The sequence below is a fragment of the Pan troglodytes genome, chromosome 8 (genome assembly GCF_028858775.2).
Source record: "Pan troglodytes isolate AG18354 chromosome 8, NHGRI_mPanTro3-v2.0_pri, whole genome shotgun sequence".
NCBI lineage: Eukaryota > Metazoa > Chordata > Mammalia > Primates > Hominidae > Pan > Pan troglodytes.
In genome coordinates, this window is record NC_072406.2 from 72,211,319 (window position 1) to 72,231,765 (window position 20,447).

At 37.8% G+C, this 20,447-nt stretch overlaps 1 protein-coding gene across 1 annotated transcript; it reads right to left on the reverse strand.

The window, feature by feature from the left end:
* Positions 1-12,863: 12,863 nt before the first annotated feature.
* Positions 12,864-15,525, reverse strand: LOC100615920 (putative uncharacterized protein C10orf40-like). The gene is given in 2 exon segments (NM_001287838.1): positions 12,864-14,583; positions 15,466-15,525. A coding segment is annotated over 1 exon segment (387 nt). The 5' UTR covers positions 13,287-14,583; positions 15,466-15,525; the 3' UTR covers positions 12,864-12,899.
* Positions 15,526-20,447: the final 4,922 nt, after the last annotated feature.

The window sequence follows — 20,447 nt, forward strand, 5'->3', positions numbered from 1 at the left end:
TCTTATTTTCTCTGTTAATTCTTTTGCTGTCCAGAAGCTTTTTTGTTTAACTTGGTCCCATTTATTCATTTTTGTTTTTGTTGTCATTGTTTTTGGGGGCTTGTTGGTCACCAGTTGGTCTAGGTGCAGCAGAGAGCATATCACTCAGCCCAGAGAAAGGGTGAGAATGCCTTTTACAAAGGGTAGTTGCATCTTGTTAGGAATAAGGTATTGCATGGAAATTTACATTATGTGTAAAAGGATGAGTAGCCAAAAAGTGAACAGTGCAGACTTTTAAACTATGGCTCTTAGCAGCCAATTTGCAGGAATCTCAAAGGGCAGAGGAATATTTGAAGTTTGTCATGTGTCAGCAAAACCAGGCGGTAGGAGATGCTGCGATTGTTATGACGAAACTTTAGACAAATTAAATTGAGCAAACTTTGGGTAAAGAATGATTCATGAACTGTGCAGCCTACAGAACCAGAACAGGTTCAGAGTGACTCCGGGGCTGCCACGTGATAAGACAACATTTATGTGCAGAAGATGGAAGTGAGAAATAGCTGAATTGGTTATTGCTTGGTGTTTGCCTTATGTCAACATGATTTTAACAGTTGGCAGCCTATGATTGGCCAAAACCCTGTAATTGGTACAAGAGTACCAATTATACATCCAGTTAGATTATTCTCACCATGTATGGAGAGACGTTTAGGCCAAACTTAAATAAGAAGGCAGCTTTAGTCTAAAATTAACAAGATAAAGACCTAAAGGAAGAGAAGCAACATGCATGGCAGGGGAATATCTAGGGTTTAGGGGAATGTGAATTCCAGGAAACAAGTGCAAGTTCCCTGAGACAGAAACATCCTAATGTGTTTGAGAAAGAGCCAGGAGGTTAATTTTATGGGGAGGGAGTAAGCAACAGGGAGCATGAGAGCACTTGCATGCCACGGAAAAGATTTTGGATTTTGTTTTGAATGAGCCAGAAAGTCATTTAATGGTTTTTCCCCACCCCACTCTCCTTTGGGGTGAGGAGAAAGTGGACAGTGATGTAGATCAAACATAAATGGCCACAATTGTTGATGCCGATGATGAGAAGGTATGGGAGTTTTATTACATTATCCTTTCTTTTGTATTTGTTTGAAATTTTTCATAATAAAAATAAAGCAATCAAGAACCCTTCGCTGCTGTGTTAAAAGTACGTGGAAGAGGGGCAAGTGTAGAAGTAAAGGGGACCAGTTAGAAGGCTCCTATACTTATCCAGGGAAGGCTTGGGATGTTTACAGTGAAGGTGTTGAGAAGTGAGTGGATTCTGGATATATTCTTAAAGGGAGGAAGCAGAAAGGATTGGTTAATTAGCTGGTTGTGTTGCTGTGGGCATCCTGGGTGTTCCCAGCTACCCAGGAGGCTGAGGTGAAAGAATTACCTGAGCCCAGGAGGTCAAGGTTGCAGTGAGCGGTGATCACGCCACCAACGCACTGCAGCCTACATGACAGAGTGAGACTCTGTCTCAAAAACAAAACAAACAAAAGAAGAAAACGAAAGAAAGGGCTGCTTAAAGGATTTGGATGAGGAATGGGAGAGAAACAAGAATTAAGGATGACTGAGTACCTGGAAAAAAGGAGTACTATAAAATGAGATGGGAAAAAAAGGGGGATGCCTTATTTGCCATAAGCCTAGTCTTTTTTCATAAGGTTAGGTTTTTCTTTGTATAAGCCCTTTAAATAAGTTGGCTTCCAATAGGAAGCCATATTTAAACATGGTCTTAGAGAAAAAAATGAAAAAGGAAGAGCTTTGCTACCATTAGTTGAGAATCCAAAGTTTAGTTTTAGTCTTGTAAATTTTTATATGTATATTAAAGTAAGTGTTGATGTCAAGTAAACCGTTAGGTATAAGAATCTGAGGATCAGGGGAAGGTCAGAGCTAGAGATATGAATTTGGAGCTGAAAGTATATAGATAGTATTTAAAGCCATGTGACTAGATGATACCGCCAATTCTAATTCTCTAATATTCTGTAATTATATTGCAAACAAAGAACCCTCTTTCTACAAAAAGGTTGCATGCACATATGTGCACATTTGTTTTGTTGTTTTTGTTGTTTGAGATGGAGTCTCGCTCTGTTGCCCAGGCTGGAACGCAGTGGCGCCATTTTGGCTCACTGCAACCTCCACCGCCCAGGTTTAAGCAATTCTGCTGTCTCAGCCTCCTGAGTAGCTGGGATTACAGGCACCTGCCACCACGCCTGGATAATTTTTGTATATTTAGTAGAGATGGGGTTTCGCCATGTTGGCCAGGCTGGTCTCGAACTCCTGATCTCAGGTGATCCACCTTGGCCTCCCACAGTGCTGGGATTACAGGCATGGGCCCCCACAGCCAGCCACACATATACACACACACAGACACACACACACAAACACAAAGTCAGTTCTCTGAATGTAGAAACAATAGATTATCTGAAAAATGTACTCAGAGCTTGGAGTGCACACATATTAATCACTTTTATTAGGGTTTCCAAGTGTCATTTAATAAATTGTGTGGTCTTAGGCAACACCAAATGGAGTCCACTTGTTCTGGCAGCATGAAAGGAAATAATTTTACATCTTGAAGGGTACAATCGGAGATAAATAAGTCATTCTCTTTTTCAATATCAGTAATCTCAGCAGTTTCATTTAATATTAATTATGTAGTGTATGAATATGCTAGTCACCCTTCTAATAACCTGCCAGTGAAGATGCCCATAATTATTTAAAGCGAAAACCACATGTGAGAGCTATGAGAGTCAAATTGTACTTTCTCGAGTCTGAACCTGTTGAGTATTGTGCTCCATGGGTTCTTCTAGATTTTTTCCCCACAGATATTCTGTGTTTTCCAAACTGGCTGATTATTATAATTGCTAGCAATGATTCTTGGTTCCCACCTTTAGAAACTCCAAGTTAATGTGTCTAGCGTGGAGCAGAGGAATTTGTTTTTCACAAGTGCTCATGTTTGGGAAATAGTGCTAAACGGTTTCCAGAAGCTTTTCATTCTTTCTCTCGAGATGTGCTTCCTAAGCCTCATTCTTCTGCCCTATTCCAAAGTATTTTTTACTTCTGCTTTCCTTTTGCTGTTGGCAGCAGGGAGTCAAAATCACAGATAAGATGGGGTGGGCTATGGAGGTGCTAGGTTCAAGTTGTGGGGACTCTTCTATCCTAACCCCCCAAGTTACTCTCAATCTGGTCACCTTCCATAAGCCTAGGTTTCTCTTTGTATAAGTCCTTTATGCAAGTAGGCCTCCAATAGGATTTTGTTTTAAACACAATTATAGAGAAGAAACAGAAAAAGGAAGAATCTTGCTATCGTAATTGAGGATCCCGCTACCCTCCTGAAGCCAGAGACAATTATTTAGATATTTTGGGAAGGTGAATTGTAGGGTTGACAAATAGAATAATTTTGAGGTTTTTTTCTTCTTTGAGGGGCTCGCCAGGTAATTTTCTCCCATTCGAGATAATGAAGTTTCTGAATTCTATCTATGAATATCTTAGGAGTGTCTATGGATCTCATACTGGGAATCTCTGCCCAAAATCTATTTTCCACAGTCAAGCCAGAGTGAAAATGTGAAAAATATGAATCAGAGCATATCACTCCCCTGTTAATACTCTTCAGTAGCTTTCTCTTGCACTTAGAAACCAGACTTTCTTTTTCCTTTTTTCCTCTTTTTTTTTTTTTTGAGATGAAGTTTCACTCTTGTTGCCCAGGCTGGAGTGCAATGGCATGATCTCGGCTCACTGCAACCGCCGCCTCCCAGGTTCAAGCAATTCTCCTGCCTCAGCCTCCCGAGTAGCTGGGATTACAGGCACCTGCCACTACGCCTGGCTAATTTTTGTATATTTAGTAGAGATGGGGTTTCACAATGTTGACTGGGCTGGTCTTGAACTTCTGACCTCAGATAATCCACCCACCTCGGCCTCCCAAAGTGCTGGAATTACAGGTGTGAACCACCGTGCCCGGCCGAAACCAGACTTTTTCAATAATTACCTTCCCCAAATCCCTCCACGAGTTGTCCCATGCTCACTTCTCATCTCATAACTCTCTCTTACTTTCTCTCTCCACTCCTATCATACTATAGAGCTACACACACTGGCCTTCTTTATCTACTTTAAGGCCTTTTTACTACTGTTTTCTGTACCTGCAATATCTTCCCTCAATCTTCACAGGGCTGATTTTGCTGTCATAGTTTAGTCTTAGGTATGATAGCACCTTTTTATTTTCTGCATAACACTTATTATTAGCCAGTATCTTTCTGTTTATTAACTTGTTTACTGATTTACTTTTTGTATTCTCTCACTAGAATTTATAAAACATGAGAACAGGGATCTTATTGGATTCAATGAAATACCAGTGTCTAGAATCATGTTTGGCTCAAGGTGCTCACTCAGTTAAGTATTTGCTGAATCAATAAATGAATAAACAGCAGAGAAATTGGCAAGACTGATAAGGACCAAACTGATAAAGGTGGCTATCTCAGGGATGGGGGTGGTGAGATTGAAGGGGAAGAGAGGAAAACGCTTACACATGTTTTACTTTATATTCTTTTCTACCATAAAAGGAGAGAAATGATTATATGTGATTTTAAATTTCCTTTTTGGGTTATAACTTATTTTTCAAATTTTCTAAAATAAACACTTTTTGCTTGGAAATTAGGAAAGTGAAATACAGTATAAATAGAGTATAATTACTTATCAAGTTTTGCATTTTTGGAGCATGGTAACCTCCACATTCTTGTACAAACACCATCGCTTTTTTTTTTTTTCCACAAAGGACCTAGTCATCTGTTTTGGTGTAAAGCCACATATTAGAATATTTTCTTAATAGGTAACTGTCTGGATTTTCTTAAACAATGCTAAGGGAAAAGCATAAGACTTAGTTGGTCTCCATGGTAACTAACTCACAGCCAAGACTGATCCCTGAGGATAACAACAGAAAATATTCCAGCACTGGAAAATTTTTAAAATTTCCCCCGGGTTGGGGAACACCCTGGGCATTTAGTTATCTGAGCATCCATCTCAAAAAACCTTCTTTAGTCAAAGGCTGCTTTCCAACTGTGATCTGAATCTAAACTGGGGAAGAACCTGCTATGCTGAAGCTGCCTCAATACAATAGTGTCCCCACTACACAAGTCCTCTCCTATCAAAATTTTACTTATGTTTTGCTCCTCAGAAAAGAAGTTAATTTTTAGATGGAGTGAAACTTGAATTCTGTATACCCCTCATTAGCCCTTATTTTATTCTGCTTTGTAAATGTGACTCTTACATGTCTATTTATTTCCTGAGATACTGATGGAAAGACCAACTTATTTAACAAATATTAACAAATGTGATGGTTTTATTTATTTATTTATTTTTTTTTTTTGAGACAAAGTCTCGCTCTGTCACCAAGGCTGGAGTGCAGTGGCATGATCTCGGCTCACTGCAACCTCCGCCTCACAGGTTCAAGCAATTCTCCTGCCTCAGTCTCTCGAGTAGCTGGGGACTACAGGTGCACGCTGCCACGCCTGGCTAATGTTTTGTATTTTAGTAGAGACGGCATTTTACCGTGTTGCCCAGGCTGGTTGCAAACTCCTGAGCTCAGGCAATCTGCCTGCCTTGGCCTCCCAAAGTGTTGGGTTTATAGGCATGAGCCACTGTGCCGGGCTGTGATGGTTAATTTTAATGTATTACTTTGAGTGGCCCATTAGGCACCCAGATATTTGGTCAGATATTACTCTGTGTCTTTCTGTGAGGGTGTTTTTGGATCAGTTTAACATTTGAATCAATAGACTGAGTACAAGAGGTTACCTTCTCTAATGTTGGTAGGCCTCATCCAATTAGTTGAAGGCCTAAATAGAACAAAAAGGCTGAATAAGAGGGAATTTCTCCTGCCTGACTGCTTTTGAGCTAGGACCTTGGTTTTTTCCTACCTTGACCTGAAACACGTGTGTGTGTGTGTGTGTGTTTGTGTGTGTGCATATACGTGTGTATACATATATACATATATAGCTCATATTCTGTTTTGCCAGAGAATGCTAATACAATAAATGAGATACTGTTATGTGTCAAGCCTTAGATGAGGAGATGGGTTCCCCAGCTGTCTAGCTTAAAAGAGATGATAGGCTAGCTCCAATGTGGTAAGTGCTTAACAAAATGTTATAATTGCATAAGGAGTTGAGGGGACTTCACTGAAGAGATGACATAAGCAGGGTTGTGAAAAATGACACCAAATTGACAAGATTAAATAAAATAATTACTTGGTACATGTAACAACATGGATGAATTCCACAGTCATAATTTTGAGTGAAAAAAGTCAGACACAAAAGAGGACAGATGAATAAAGGTGCTATAGCCATCCTTGAAAAACAAATCCTTCCTAGCATTTTGGGAGGCCGGGGTGAGCGGATCACTTGATCCCAGGAGTTTGGGACCAGCCTGGACAACGTGGTGAAACCTCCTTTCTACTAAAAATACAAAAATTATTCTGGCATGGTGGTATCACCTATATTCCCAGCTACTTGGGAGGCTGAAGTGGAAGGATCGCTTGAGTCTGGGAGGCTGAGGCTGCAGTGAGCGAAGATCATGCCACTGCACTCCAGCCTGGGTGACAGAGTGAGACTCTGTCTCAATGAAATACAACAACAACAACAAGTTCTTGATACTGAACTCAGGGAGAAAGCATCCCACATGTGACCATTCATTATGGTGTTAGCAGTGATATACCTGGTGTATACGATGCCCCAAGAGGATCTTTTGTTAACATGCCCCTCTCTATAAAAATTATTGTTTAATAATAATGTCATAATCAGTAAAAATTGTTTTCTTGATATTTTAGCTTAAAAAACAATGAACAATTTAAAAATATATTCAGTTTTACAGATTCTATTAAAATTTAGCAAAATATTTCATGTAGGAACTAAATTTACTCTTACTAAAACAATTACACTTCACAGTTAACATTGTTTAATTATTTTAAAATTTAAACAGAAATAAAAGCTCCAAATAGTCACATTGAATGACAGAATTGAAGTAACCTGTGTTCTGTTTGTTTTTACAATCACTTTTCTCATTGTTTTATTTTGAATTCACTGTTTAAATGCTGGAGTGTGTTGTACCATGGAAGTGGAGACAAGAACTATGTGTCAAGCAAGCTCAACTGTGGATCATTATGAACTTTTTCAAATGAAGGCATGTAGCTGAGACTATGTGTAATGAGCTAACTGTAGAAGTAGAGTTCTCCAAATTAACATATACAAATAATAAAATGCTTAATTACACAATAAGTGTTAATAATGTACTAATTTGATAATTTCATGTATTACTAAAACTCAACAATAATAGCAGTTGTTTAAAACAGCAGTGATTAAACTTTTTGGTCTTAGAACATCATTGTACTCTTATAAATTACTGAACTCTTTGCTTTTGTTTACGTTGGTTAAATCTATTGATATTTACCCTATTAGAAACTAAAACTCAGCAAAAGTATTAATTTTAAAATTAAGTTTACACCATAAAAATACATAAACTCATATTAACATACATAATATATATTTATGAAGAATAATTAATTTTCTGAAACAAAACAAAATTTAGTGAGAAGAGTGGTCTTGTTTTACACTGATGGAATTAGAGTCTCAAATATCCTTCTGCATCCAATCTGTTGCCATATATTGTTCTAAAGCAGATGAAACAAATCTGGCCTTACATGAATATGTAGTTCAAGGAGGGAGGGTATTTTAGTAGGTTCTTTAAATGATTGTAGGTATTCTTCTTTGACACTATATCAAAACTTGACAGAAGTTAGTTTCTTACAGGTTAGTTATAATGTGTTCTGAAACCATATAAGTGTACTTTTCATACTATCTCACATTAAAATCTGTTGACTTATCTTATATTCTGAATCAATCTTTTTACTCATGCCTGACTTTGTAGCATCAAGCATTGACAATTTGGAAAATATTACTTCCCTGGTTTAATTCAACTTTTCCACATGTTGACATATTTATTTTTTTTAATCAATATATACAAAAAGTTTATTTTAGAAATCACATATCTTTAAAAAATCACAGAGGATATAAGTTCTTATCCTGACCAGATAGTATTCATTATTTGAATGGCAGAGTGTTGTGTGGTACAATTAACGAGATGCAGATACCAAGTCCATATAATATTCCTGGCATTTACACCAGGCTCAAAACATTGTGACTTTTTTTTTTTTTAACTATACTTTAAGTTCTTGGATACATGGGCACAATGTGCAGATTTGTTACATAGGTATACACGTGCCATGGTGATTTGCTGTACCCATCAACCAGTCATCTACAATAGGTATTTCTCCTAATATTATCCCTCCCTCGGGCCCCAAGCCCCCGACAGGCCCCGGTGTGTGATGTTCCCCTCCCTGTGTCCATATGTTCTCATTGTTCAATTCCCAGTTATGAGTGAGAACATGTGGTGTTTGGTTTTCTGTTCCTGTGTTAGTTTGCTGAGAATGATGGTTTCCAGCTTCATCCATGTCCCTGCAAAGGACATGAACTCATCCTTTTTACAGCTGCATAGTATTCCACGCAAAAAAAAAAAACCCCAAACCCACAAAAAACAAACCAAAAATAAAAAAGCCAGCTAATTTTGAAACACCTAAAACTATCTTGATCTTGTAAATACAGGTCCTGAAACTACAGATCCATTGCTGAGACTATTCCAAAAACTGTAAAACGTGGACACTATTTTAATTCATGAACAACTGAAAAGATCCAATAGAGTGCTGTGTAGTCATTTCAGTATGTGAGCCAAAGCAGAATAATAGGGAAATGTTAAAGCTCTGCTTTACAGTTTAATAGACTGAAAGCAAAAAGAAAGTCCGAAAAAAGAAGTGGGGAAATTTGGTTGGTAATGTTTTTGGTAGAACTGGTTATCCTTGTTACTATTTAGTGGGTGTCTTTTAGTCTTACAAGAGTAGCACTCACAGATGGCTGAGTTCAAATATCGGAGAATCAGAATGCAAAATACAACCGTAAATTTATACTCACTATGGACCAAAAAATATGGTTCTTTGAAAATCTGAGCTAAAACCCTGTGATTTAACATGTTAAGAATGCTTAAGATAATTTTACAGATCAAGGAGTTAAAACAATCCTCAAGGATGACTAAAGCAGAATTTTTACGCAATAACTTCAATAATTTCCTACAGATACTCCTACTCAGACCATAAGGTTTTTGTTGTTGTTGTTTTTTGTTTGTGTTTAATTTTTATTTTTTTGAGATGGACTTTTACTCTTGTTGCCCAGGCTAGAGTGCAATGGTGTGATCTCGGCTCACTGCAACCTCTGCCTTCCAGTTTTAAGCGATTCTCCTGCCTCAGCCTCCAGAGTAGCTAGGATTACAGGTGCACGCCACCACGCCCAGCTAATTTTTTTTATTTTTAGTAGAGATGGTGTTTCCCCATGTTGGCCAGGCTGGTCTCGATTACCTGACCTCGTGATCTGCCCACCTTGGCCTCCCAAAGTGCTGGGATTACAGGCATGAGCCATCGCACCCGGCTAGGTATTTGTTTTTTGGGATAAATATAAAGCAAAGTTTATGTTTGTATGGGGTATGAGTTTGTATGAGTTCAGGGTTCTCTGACTCAGCTAGAGCTGAATCCAGAGAAACATTGTCATCTTCTAAAAAGTTTCAAGAAAAATAAACCTTGTATCAATTGGTTAATTGCATAAATCTTCTGAGAATGCAGTTACTATGTGCATCCATGATGAGAAGTTACAGTTCATGCTGAAGAGAACTGAAAAGATTTAAAATCACCTAAGAACAAAGTCAATAGATATTAATCATTCGTGAAGATAAGCAACACCTGAGAGCAATAGCAAGCTGACTCAATTTGATTACATCGGATATATTTTCATTTGTTTCCCATGAAATCATAATCTTATCAGAAATACAGTTACTAAAGAAAAGTATTACAGGTAGTGGAGGATAATGTGGGCGGTATGATGAAAGATACCGTTCCTATAGTCAGGAAAAACCAGCCATTAATTTTATTGAAGTGAAAAATGTATAACATTAAAGTTGCAGATCTGGGCTTTATTATCAGAATAACATCATTTTGGATAGAATTGAGAGATTCTCTAAAATGCTATTGATAGACACATTTCATTTTATAGTAGCAAAAACACTATATTTATTAATATCATCACCAATCTCATCAGAAGAGTTTTCAAGCTCACAGCAGCTTTCAAGCTCACAGTAGCAGATACAAGTTTCCAACATGCAATTTAGGCTTAAAAGCTCAACTTTTAGATAACAGATATTTTAGTTTTTTTCCTTGAAGTGCCAGGCTTACTTTGGTCGTTTTAAAGAAAATTTCTGCTAAATAACTAAGTCTGAATAACTACAGCCTATCAGTTGTTTTTTTAAAAGTCAAACTGGTGTTCCATAAAAAGAAAAAAAATGGCTAGATTAGCTCACAGTCAAATAATCACAAAGTGCTTTTCCTTGAGACAACAGAACTGCTTTATTTTCCATGTCATCACATGAAAAAGATGGGTATGCTAAGGTCCATATTTAATAAAATGTTTTATTTTAAAGTTAATTAATTCATTTTTCCTAGCTTGAGGTATAGTTGATTAAAAGGTTATATATATATGTGTGTGTGTGTGTGTGTGTGTGTGTGTACTTTGTGAAAGGATTACCACAGTCAACCTAATTAATGTTTTCATCACCTCCCATAGGCATAATTTTTTGGTGGTAAGAACATTTAGGATTTAATAAAGTTAAATGTTTTAGTAAATTTTTAAATTGTAATTGAAATTTTAATTAAAAAGTTAAATGACAATATTTTTTTTTTTTTTGAGATGGAGTTTCACTCTTATTGCCCAGGCTAGAGTGCAATGGTGTGATCTCTGCTCACTGCAACCTCTGCCTCCCAGGTTCAAGCAATTGTCCTGCCTCAGACTCTCTAGTAGCTGGGATTACAGGCACGTGCCACCACACCAGGCTAATTTTGTATTTTTAGTAGAGATGGGGTTTCTCTACTAAAGAGGTTGGTCAGGCTGGTCTCGAACTCCCAACTTCAGGTGATCTGCCTGCCTCAGCCTCCCAAAGTGCTGGGATTACAGGCGTGAGCCACCATGCCCATCCATAAAAAAGTTAAATGATAATAAAATGTTTACTGCCTCATTAGATATATTTCTTAAGTAAAACTAGGTTTTTCTTATTGTTGTTAACTGTTAGTGTGTAGTGGTGAAGAATACAATGTATACTAGTATAATCTGTGCCACTGCCTTGATTCCTGCTAAGGAATAAGTAGATTTAGTCACCATTGTCTTGAACCATCAGCGCACACAGTCAACACAATGAAAAAGGAAAACAATGTTTTAGTTATGAAAATATTCTGACTCCATGGACTCTCTGAAAAGATCTTGGATTACTCCAGATCTGTGGATCATACTTTCATTTAGAACTTAAACTAATAAAAGATATTTTTTCTAGATGAATATTTTATTATGACAATGTTTAGAATTTCCAGTGCATGATAATAATAAAGTGCAGAGTGATTTTCAGTGAGTTTTAGTATTGCTTTTACATTTTCAGACAATGAACCCTTTTACTGTCTGCATACAAGGCAGACTTTCCCATTACCTTGCCCTTGGTATACCACTGGATGATGGCAAATATCTTCTCTCAGTTAGTGGTTTGTCTTTTCCTTCTCTGAACGGTATCTTTTGATGAACAGAAATTCTTAATTTTAGTGAAGTATAATTTGACAATCTTTTACAATTGTCTTTTTTATGCTGATCCCAAGATTGCATTCCTGGCATAAATCCTACTTGGTCATATTATCCCTTTTATATAAAGGAGAAAATATGTATATATAATCATCTCAATAGATACAGATTTTTTGTTTGTTTCTTTTTTGAGAGAAGTCTCACTCTGTCACCCAGGCTGGAGTGCAGTGACACGATCTCGGCTTACTGCAAGCTCCGCCTCCTGTGTTCACGCCATTCTGCTCCCTCAGCCTCCTGAGTAGCTGGGACTACAGGCACCCGCCACCACGCCCGGCTAACTTTTTTTTGTATTTTTAGTAGAGACGGGGTTTCACTGTGTTAGCCAGGATGGTCTCGATCTCCTGAACTCATGATCCGCCACCTCGGCCTCCCAAAGTGCTAGGATTACAGGCGTGAGCCACAGCGCCTGGCCCAGAAAAATTTTTACATAAAATTTAATACTTCTTTATGAACTCTTAGTAATCTCGGAATAGAAGGAAGCTTCGAGGTTATGCTGATCTTATAAAATTAGTTGGAAATGATACCCTCCTCTTTTCAAGTCTCTGAGTTTTCTATAAGATTGGTATTATTTTTTGCTTAAATGTTCAGAATTCATCATTGAAGCTATTTTGATTTGAAGTTTACTTTGTGGGAAGGATTTTTAAATGAAGGAATCAATTTCATTGATATTTAATTTCATTCAGGTTTTCTATTTCCTCCTGTATTAGTTTTGTTAAATTTTGTTTTTTAAGGAATTTGTCCATTTCATCTAATTTTTAACAGCTTTATTGAGATGTAATTCACATGTCATAAAATTCACCTATTTAAAGTATACAATTCAGTGTTTTTTTAGTATATTCTCAGAGTTGTGCAACCATTCCCACAACCTAATTTTAGAACATTTCCATCACCCCAAACAGAAATCTCATATCCATTTGCAATCACTCCCATTCCCAACCCCTAGCCCTAGACAACCACTCATTTACTTTCTGTCTTTATATATTTACTTTTTCAAGACATTTCTTAGAATATCTTGAAAATGTGCTGAGACAGCAGAAGTGCTGTATTTTTTCATTTCACCACATGAAAAAGATGGGTACAAAAGGGTACATATTTAATAAAATGTCACTAAATGTCAGTGTATTTTCAAGGGGAGAGGAATTAGGCCATGCCTCTTACTAGGATGGGCAGCAAAGAATTTGTGGATGTATCTAATCTACCATACCAAATATACCACATCTGTTGGACCATAGTTCTGTTTTTATCTATTTGCATCTTTCCCAATTCCTCAGGTTGACAGATCCATATTTGCATCTTTCCCAGTTCCTCAGGTTGACAGATCCATATTCTTCCAAACTTACCTCCAGTGTCACAAGGCCTTTCTTGAGTAAGGGGACACCTACATGTTGTTTTTTCTGTGATGTAGTTATAGGCTACGTCCCTTAAAAAAAAGAATAAGCCAACCTCTGGCTGATGAACTATAAACCGTCTAAGCTGAGTTGATCTTTCTTTTTTGTACCATGACAGTGTGTTGTATTTATGCTTCATCACTTTTTTTTTGCAATTATTTATGTATGTGGTTGCTGTGCTACTAAATTGACCTCAAATTCTCTGGTTTTTATCTAAATGTTCTCAGTTTCAGGTAGTTAAGATCAGTGTAGTGAAAAGTATGCATGGGAGGAGGGCAAGAATTATTGCCTCAGGGTCATAAAATTGATTTTAAAAAAAGGGTGGTGGTGGTATTGGCTTGTGGCAGGACTGGATCCAGGCAAACAATGCCGAGTGGTATCCTTCTTATCTTCCTTTCCCTTCCCCCTTCTCTCTTTCTTCTTCCTCCTCCTTTTTCCTCTCCCTTTCCTTTTCTTCCTCCTTTGTTTCCATCTGTGTGGTGGCTTCACTCCTGTAGGTGCTGTTCCTCCAAGATAGATAATTTGGCCATGACAGTACTAGGTTTCCAAAATGGCGTCCCCGGGGTAACTGGAAGTCCTTCCTGATAGTTCCAGAGGAAAATTTCTGGAGCAAAGGTTCTGACTGAGGCCAGGGGGATGGAATACTGTGGTTGGCTAACCCTGTAGTGCTGAAGAAGGGCTTGTCTGTTATCAGAAGTGTGGTGGGCGATTGTCCCTAGTCAAAAGGCCACATTGAATTCATCTGTTTCTCCAGAGCTCTGTTGAGTTATTGGCAAACAGTAGGAGCTTCCTAAATGTTTATTGAAGAAAATGAATGAATGAGTAGAAATAAAAGAATGAATCTGTGACTTGAAATGTTTTCCTTTTTGCAAAGAGGCTTTTGACCATATGACACACTCTCGGATGTTTCTCGCTGACTACAGAAGTCAGGGATTTTGCTATTTAACCATTTCATGGCCACCTCTGTGTGAGCTTACCTTAAAGGTACTAAGGCATGAAAGAACATGACTAAAATACCAAATCCCTTGGCTACCTTTGGGGTTTCATCTTCACTATAGGTCTGTTAGGTCAAGGGTTTAGTTAAGTGTGGTGCGTCCTCATGAAAGTTCCGTCTGGAAATCAAAGAGCTTCGTGGTGAGTCTGTGCTGGGGTTGGGGCTAAAACATAGCTTTGAGTCTCAGCAGCTTGTCATTATCAGCATGTGCTTGCCTTGAGAGCTATGGCAGTTTCTGGTGACCTTATTGCAGACAGCAGTCAATCCACAACTCCTCGCAAAGGCTGGTGATTGAGCAATAAGCTTTTTGAAAACTCTTCCTGAGATCTTTCATTCACATTCACTGTGTTCAGAGAGTAGAGAATTTCAAAGACCCTTCATCATTTCATTCTCACTAGAGGTTATTCCTTTTGTCATTAGTGAGAAAAATCACAGTCAGAGTCTTAGAGAAAAAGAGAAAGACGGGGTAAATGATTTCTGCAGCTCTCACACCTTCCCAGAATAACTCTTAACCGCACCAGCCAGGGCCTGGTACATTCTTTGTTTGTTTGTTTGTTTGTTTGTTTGTTTCCCCCTCTTGGTTTTATTTAGTTCTCATGTACTATAAAATAGTAAGGGAAAATAGTGAAAAATCAACCCACAGCCTCATTTCCTTTAAAAGGGTTTTCATGTTTTGATTTATTTTGATCCCTCTCATTTGTATGCATTTCAGTATGAAGATGAAAATACCAATTAAGTTTTTCACTCAACTTTATTTCAGACCTTTCACCTCACTGTTTTATTTTGCTCTTAATGAATGTCTGTATTGTCTTCATAGATTTATTTAAAGGAACAACGTTATTGATACAGCTTAGTTGCTGTAGCCATTATAATGTTCCTTAATGTCATAAGAAGCAAAGCAGTCATTATGTCCACAGTAGCAAAAGGACAGAATCATATTTGTTATTTTTAAAAGCTGTTCTTTTTAAACTCTTCTGGTTTGAGAAGCATGTAACCATGAAGAGTTTGTTTATATTGTATGGATCATTCACTTGAAAACTGCAAGTAATCTTTGCATTTAAGCATCCCTATTTTTCTTTTTTAGGAATTTTAACTGACACATAATAATTACACATAGTCATAGGGTACAATGTGATGTTTCTATAGATATATACATTGTGTAATGATCAAATCAGGGTAATGAGCACATTTGTCACTTCAAACATTTATCATTTCTTTGTAGTGTTAACATTCAAAATTCTTCTAGGTTTTTTGAAATATATATCACACTACTGTGCAATAGCACACCAGAACCTATTCCTCATAGCTAATTATAAATTTGTACCTGTTGACCAATCTTGCTCCATTCTCCCATCCGCCTTCCTCTCCCCAGTCTTTGGTAATCACTGTTCTATTCTCTACTTCTATGACATCAGCTGCTTAGATTCCACATATGAGTGAGATCATGTGGTATTTGTCTTTCTGTGTCTGGCTTATTTCACTTACCATGATGTCTTCCAGTTCCAACCCTGTTGTTGCAAATGACAGGATTCCATTCTTTTTTAAGGCTAAATAGTATTCAGTTGTGTATCTACATCACATTTTCTTTATCTGTTGATCTGTTGGTGGACAATTAGGCTGATTTTGTATCTTGGCTATTGTGAATAGTGCTGTGATAAACATAGAAGCACAGATATCTCTTGCACATACTTATTTCATTTCTTTTGGATATATACCAAGTAGTGGAATTGCTAAATTATACAGTAGTTCTATTTTTAATTTTTTAAAGGATCCTCCATACTGCTTTCCATAATGGCTGTAGTAATTTACATTCTCACCAATTCTCTCTCTACATTTTCCAATATTTGTTATCTTTTGTCTTTTTCATAGTAGGCATTCTAACTGGAGTAAGGTGATATCTCATTATGCTTTTGATTTGCATTTCCCTAATGATTAATGATATTTAGCATTTTTTCATAAGACTGTTGACTATTTGTATGTCTTTTGAGAAATGTCTATTAAGGTCTTTTGCCTATTTTAAAATTGTTTTTTTAACTATTGAGTTGTTTGAATTCCTTATATGTTCTGGATTCTTTTTTAGAACACATTGCCTGTCCTCTGTAAATGCTGTCATAGAAAAAAACAACATATTGATAACTTAGACTAGGTGCTTTGACAGTAGAATTGGTGAGAAGTGCTTGTACTCAGGGTAGGTTTTCAGATAAAGCAAGACATTTGCTTATGAATTGGATATGGGGAAATGAAGGAAAGAGATAAATTAATTATGTTTGAAGGCCTACTTTGGTGTAGAGAGAAAGATTAGAAATGTTTGCCAAAAAAAAAAAAAAAATGGATCTCTTTTGGCTCAATGGGATAGAACTCATCTTTGAACTGTAAGAGAGCAAGAACCTTTAAAACTCACTGAGATACATATATGACTAAAAAAAATACCTGCAGGAATGGGTGGGGAAATGGTGGATTTTGGAACTTGTTAATACTTGTGATTGACAGGTCAGTGGGATCCATTGCCAAAGTGGTAGGAATCATTCTTAGGAAATTTTGATCACTACTGAGTCAGGTACATGGATACCCTGTAAATCTCACTTCTGATTACAAAGAGAAGATCTCTTTTCCAAGTCTCTACCAAGTAAATTATTTTCCTTGACAATTAAAACAAAAATTGCAGACCGGGCACTGTGGATCACATCTATAATCCTAGCACTTTGGGAGGCTGAGGTGGGAGGATTGCTTGAGGCCAGAAGCTTGAGACCAGCCTGGGCAGAAAAACGAGATGCCATCTCTACAAAAAATACATAAATTGGCTGGATGTGGTGGCATGTATCTATAGTCCTAGGTACTTGGGAGGCTGAAGTGGGAGGATTGCTTGAGCCCAGGAATTCAAGGCTGCAGTGAGTTGAGATTGTGTCATTTATACTCCAGCTTAGGCAACAGAGTGAGAACTTGTCTCAAAATAATAATAATTGCTTTACTTACTTTTCTCAAGTTGACAAGTTTAACTCGACATTGTAGGTACTGAATGAAGGTCATTATCAGAAAAGACTTAGGTACTGGGAGGCTGATTAAGCACTTTGATGGGAAATTAGTAATTTGGAAACTATAAGCAAATATTGCACTGTGGCTCATTGTTTCTGTTCATGAAGGGATTTATTTTTGTAGAATAGGGCTGCCCAGGAGAGGAATTTATAAAATCAAATTGTAAATGCTTACTTGATTTCTTAAAGACTATGTGATGTCAGGCAAAGCATTTACCATCTCTGGCCTTTTATTTCCCCACCTATGAAATGAGATTAGAAATTCCTGCTCTGTCTGCCTTATAGAAATCTTATGAGCTTTAAATTAGATGAAGATAATAATGATAACGCCATTACATTTGACATTTAGTAAGTACTTACTGTGTGCCAGGCATTGTGTTAAGCCAGACACCGTGCTAAATTTAGTGGCTTAAAACAACAACCATTGTATTTGCTCACAATTCTGTGAATCAGCAATTTGGGCTGGACTCCGCTGCATGGTATTTCTGCTTTTCTTGCCTGGGATCATGGATGTGACTGCAAATTATCTGTCAGCTCTGATGGCCTAACTAGTCCTCTCTTGTATGTCTGGTGATTGGAAATGGCTACAACTGGTTAGCCGAGGGGGCTTCAACGGGGAGTTTGTCTCTCTTCCATGTGATCTTTCATCCTCCTGTAGGTTAGATCAGGCTTCTTCACATGGGAGTTTCAGAGCAGAATTCCAAGAGGTGAGAGAAGCTGCAAGCTGCTTGTATTCTAGGCCTGGAATACATATCATTTCTACCATATTCTGTTGGCCAAAGCAAATCACAGGATCTAGGTATAACCTAGATCCATGGGGGAATAAAACATCACCTTTTGATGGGAGGAGTAGAAAAGTCACATTGCAAATGGATAGGTGTATAGGAACAGGAGGATCTATCATAGCCATCTTTGTGCACAATCTATTGTACTTGTCAACATACAATCTCACTTAATCTGAATAGCAACCCTGTTATTCTCATTGGACAAGTGAGGAAACTGAGGCACAATGACTTGTTGAAAGTCACTTAGTCAATAAGTGTCTAAGCTGGGAGATGAACCCAGGCAGCCTGACTCTAGAGGCCATCCTCTATTTTAATGGTCTTCAAAATGGAAATCACATTGTGGTAGAGATTACTCGTGTTTATCTATATCCAGTTTTTGCCTTCTGGGGCACATGGAAACCACACTTCCCATCCTTTAGAATTTAATTGTGGCCATGTAACTTGTTCTGGGCCAATGAAGGCATTTAACAGCAGGTGTAAATTCTTCATTCTCTTTCATCCTCTGCCTCTGTGTCCCTAGAAACCGCTGGTTAAAATGGTGGAATTATAAGATAGAAGTAGACTGGATTGCCAAGTTCCTATTGGAAAGGAAGCTGCCTGACCTGCAGCAGAAAAGAAATAAAATTGCATGTGTTAAGCAGCAGATTTTCTGATTTATTATTTTAGTGAAGCCAGTTCTTTTCTAATACAAGCCTCATTGTATTATTCTGCTTATAAAGTGAATCTGTAATTATATAAAAATTGTAGTTAAAGGCTGGGCACAGTGGCTCATGCCTGTAATCCCAGCATTTTGGGAGGCCAAGGCAGGTGGATTATGAGGTCAGGAGATCGAGACCATCCTGGCCAATACAGTGAAACCCCATCTCTACTGAAAATACAAAAAAATTAGCCAGGTGTGGTGGTGCACACCTGTAGTCCCAGCTACTCAGGAGGCTGAGACAGGAGAATCGCTTGAACCCAGGAAGTGGAGGTTGCAGTGAGCCAAGATCACGCCACTGCACTCCAGCCTGGGCGACAGAGTGAGACTGCATCTCAAAAATAAGTAAATAAATTGTAGTTAAACAAAAAAGAATAAAGAAAAATTTAAAAGTCATTCTAAATCCTACTCCTCAGGGTCAACAATTCTCAATCTCTTGGCGAATGTCACTTCAGATAACTCTCTGTGTATAAAAATACACAATTTGTATAAATAATTTCATGCTTCCCATATTGTTGGGTAGTCTCCTTTTATCATCAAACAGTATTATTTCAAAATTCTTCTTAGTCAAATAAGAGAGACGTATGTAGGAAACTCTTAATTATATAACACACAATAAGATGGCTTTCGAGAATGTATGTAAGAGTACGGGTTCTGCATCAGAGTACTTGAGATCAAATCCTCATCCCATCATTGATTTAGAGAAAGTTACCTCATCATACTGTGCTTCAAGTTCTTCAACTGTAAAAGGAGGATAAGAATAGTAAGAATAGTACCTACTCCACAGTCAGGAGTAAATAAAATTAGGTTTTATTTAACATTTTGTACAATACCTGGCATGTTGTTGACATTCAATAAATGTTCATTTGATAACAGGGTAGCAAATTTACACATTCTATTGAAATGTGCAAAGAAAATATAGCTTCTTCCTTTTTTTTTTTTTTTTTTCAAACGGTCTTGTTCTGTTGCCCAGGCTGTAGTACAAAGGCGCGATCTTGACTCACTGCAACCTCTGTCTCCCAGGTTCAAGCAATTCTTCTGCCTCAGCCTCCCGAGTTGCTGGGATTATAGGCATGTGCCCACACACCTGGCTAATTTTTGTATTTTTAGTAGAGATGGGGTTTCATCATGTTGGTCAGGCTGGTCTTGAACTCCTGACCTCAAATTATCCACCTGCCTCAGCCTCCCAAGGTGCTGGGATTACAGGCATGAGCCACTGCACCTGGCCTACTTCTTTTAATAGATTTTTCTCCTAACCCTTTGCTGGATAGCAGGGTGTGGCTCATGGTGGTGGAAGAAACCATGTTACATTTTGGTTTTAAAATCCTTTCAAGGAAATATTTAAACAGTCTAAAGTCCATCTTTATAATGAGACTGTTGCCCCCACACTATGTAATTTTCTTTTAAAGATTTCTTTGTATAGGGTAAAAGCTTATGAGGTTTCCTGGTGACAGAGGAAATTTACCTGTTATCTTTCTTAATCTGTCTGGCCATGGAATGGATGATTAGTCACTGCACTGGCATCTATTGCAGGAAAACTGGTTCCTTTGGGTCTTTTGGTAAACAATGGTATCCGTTGCTGCCTTGACATGCCTGACTTGACATTGCCTCCAGTCACTGAAGGTCCTGAGCTTGCAGGCCTTCTTTTCCCAACTCTAGGCCTCTGCAATTCCAACAGTCTTCCCAGACTCTCCCTATTTCCTCACTGGCACACACAGGAACTTTCTAGATTCACTGCATACCATGTACAGACCATAGGGAACAAAGAGCACTACCTGCCTGTCCTATTTCT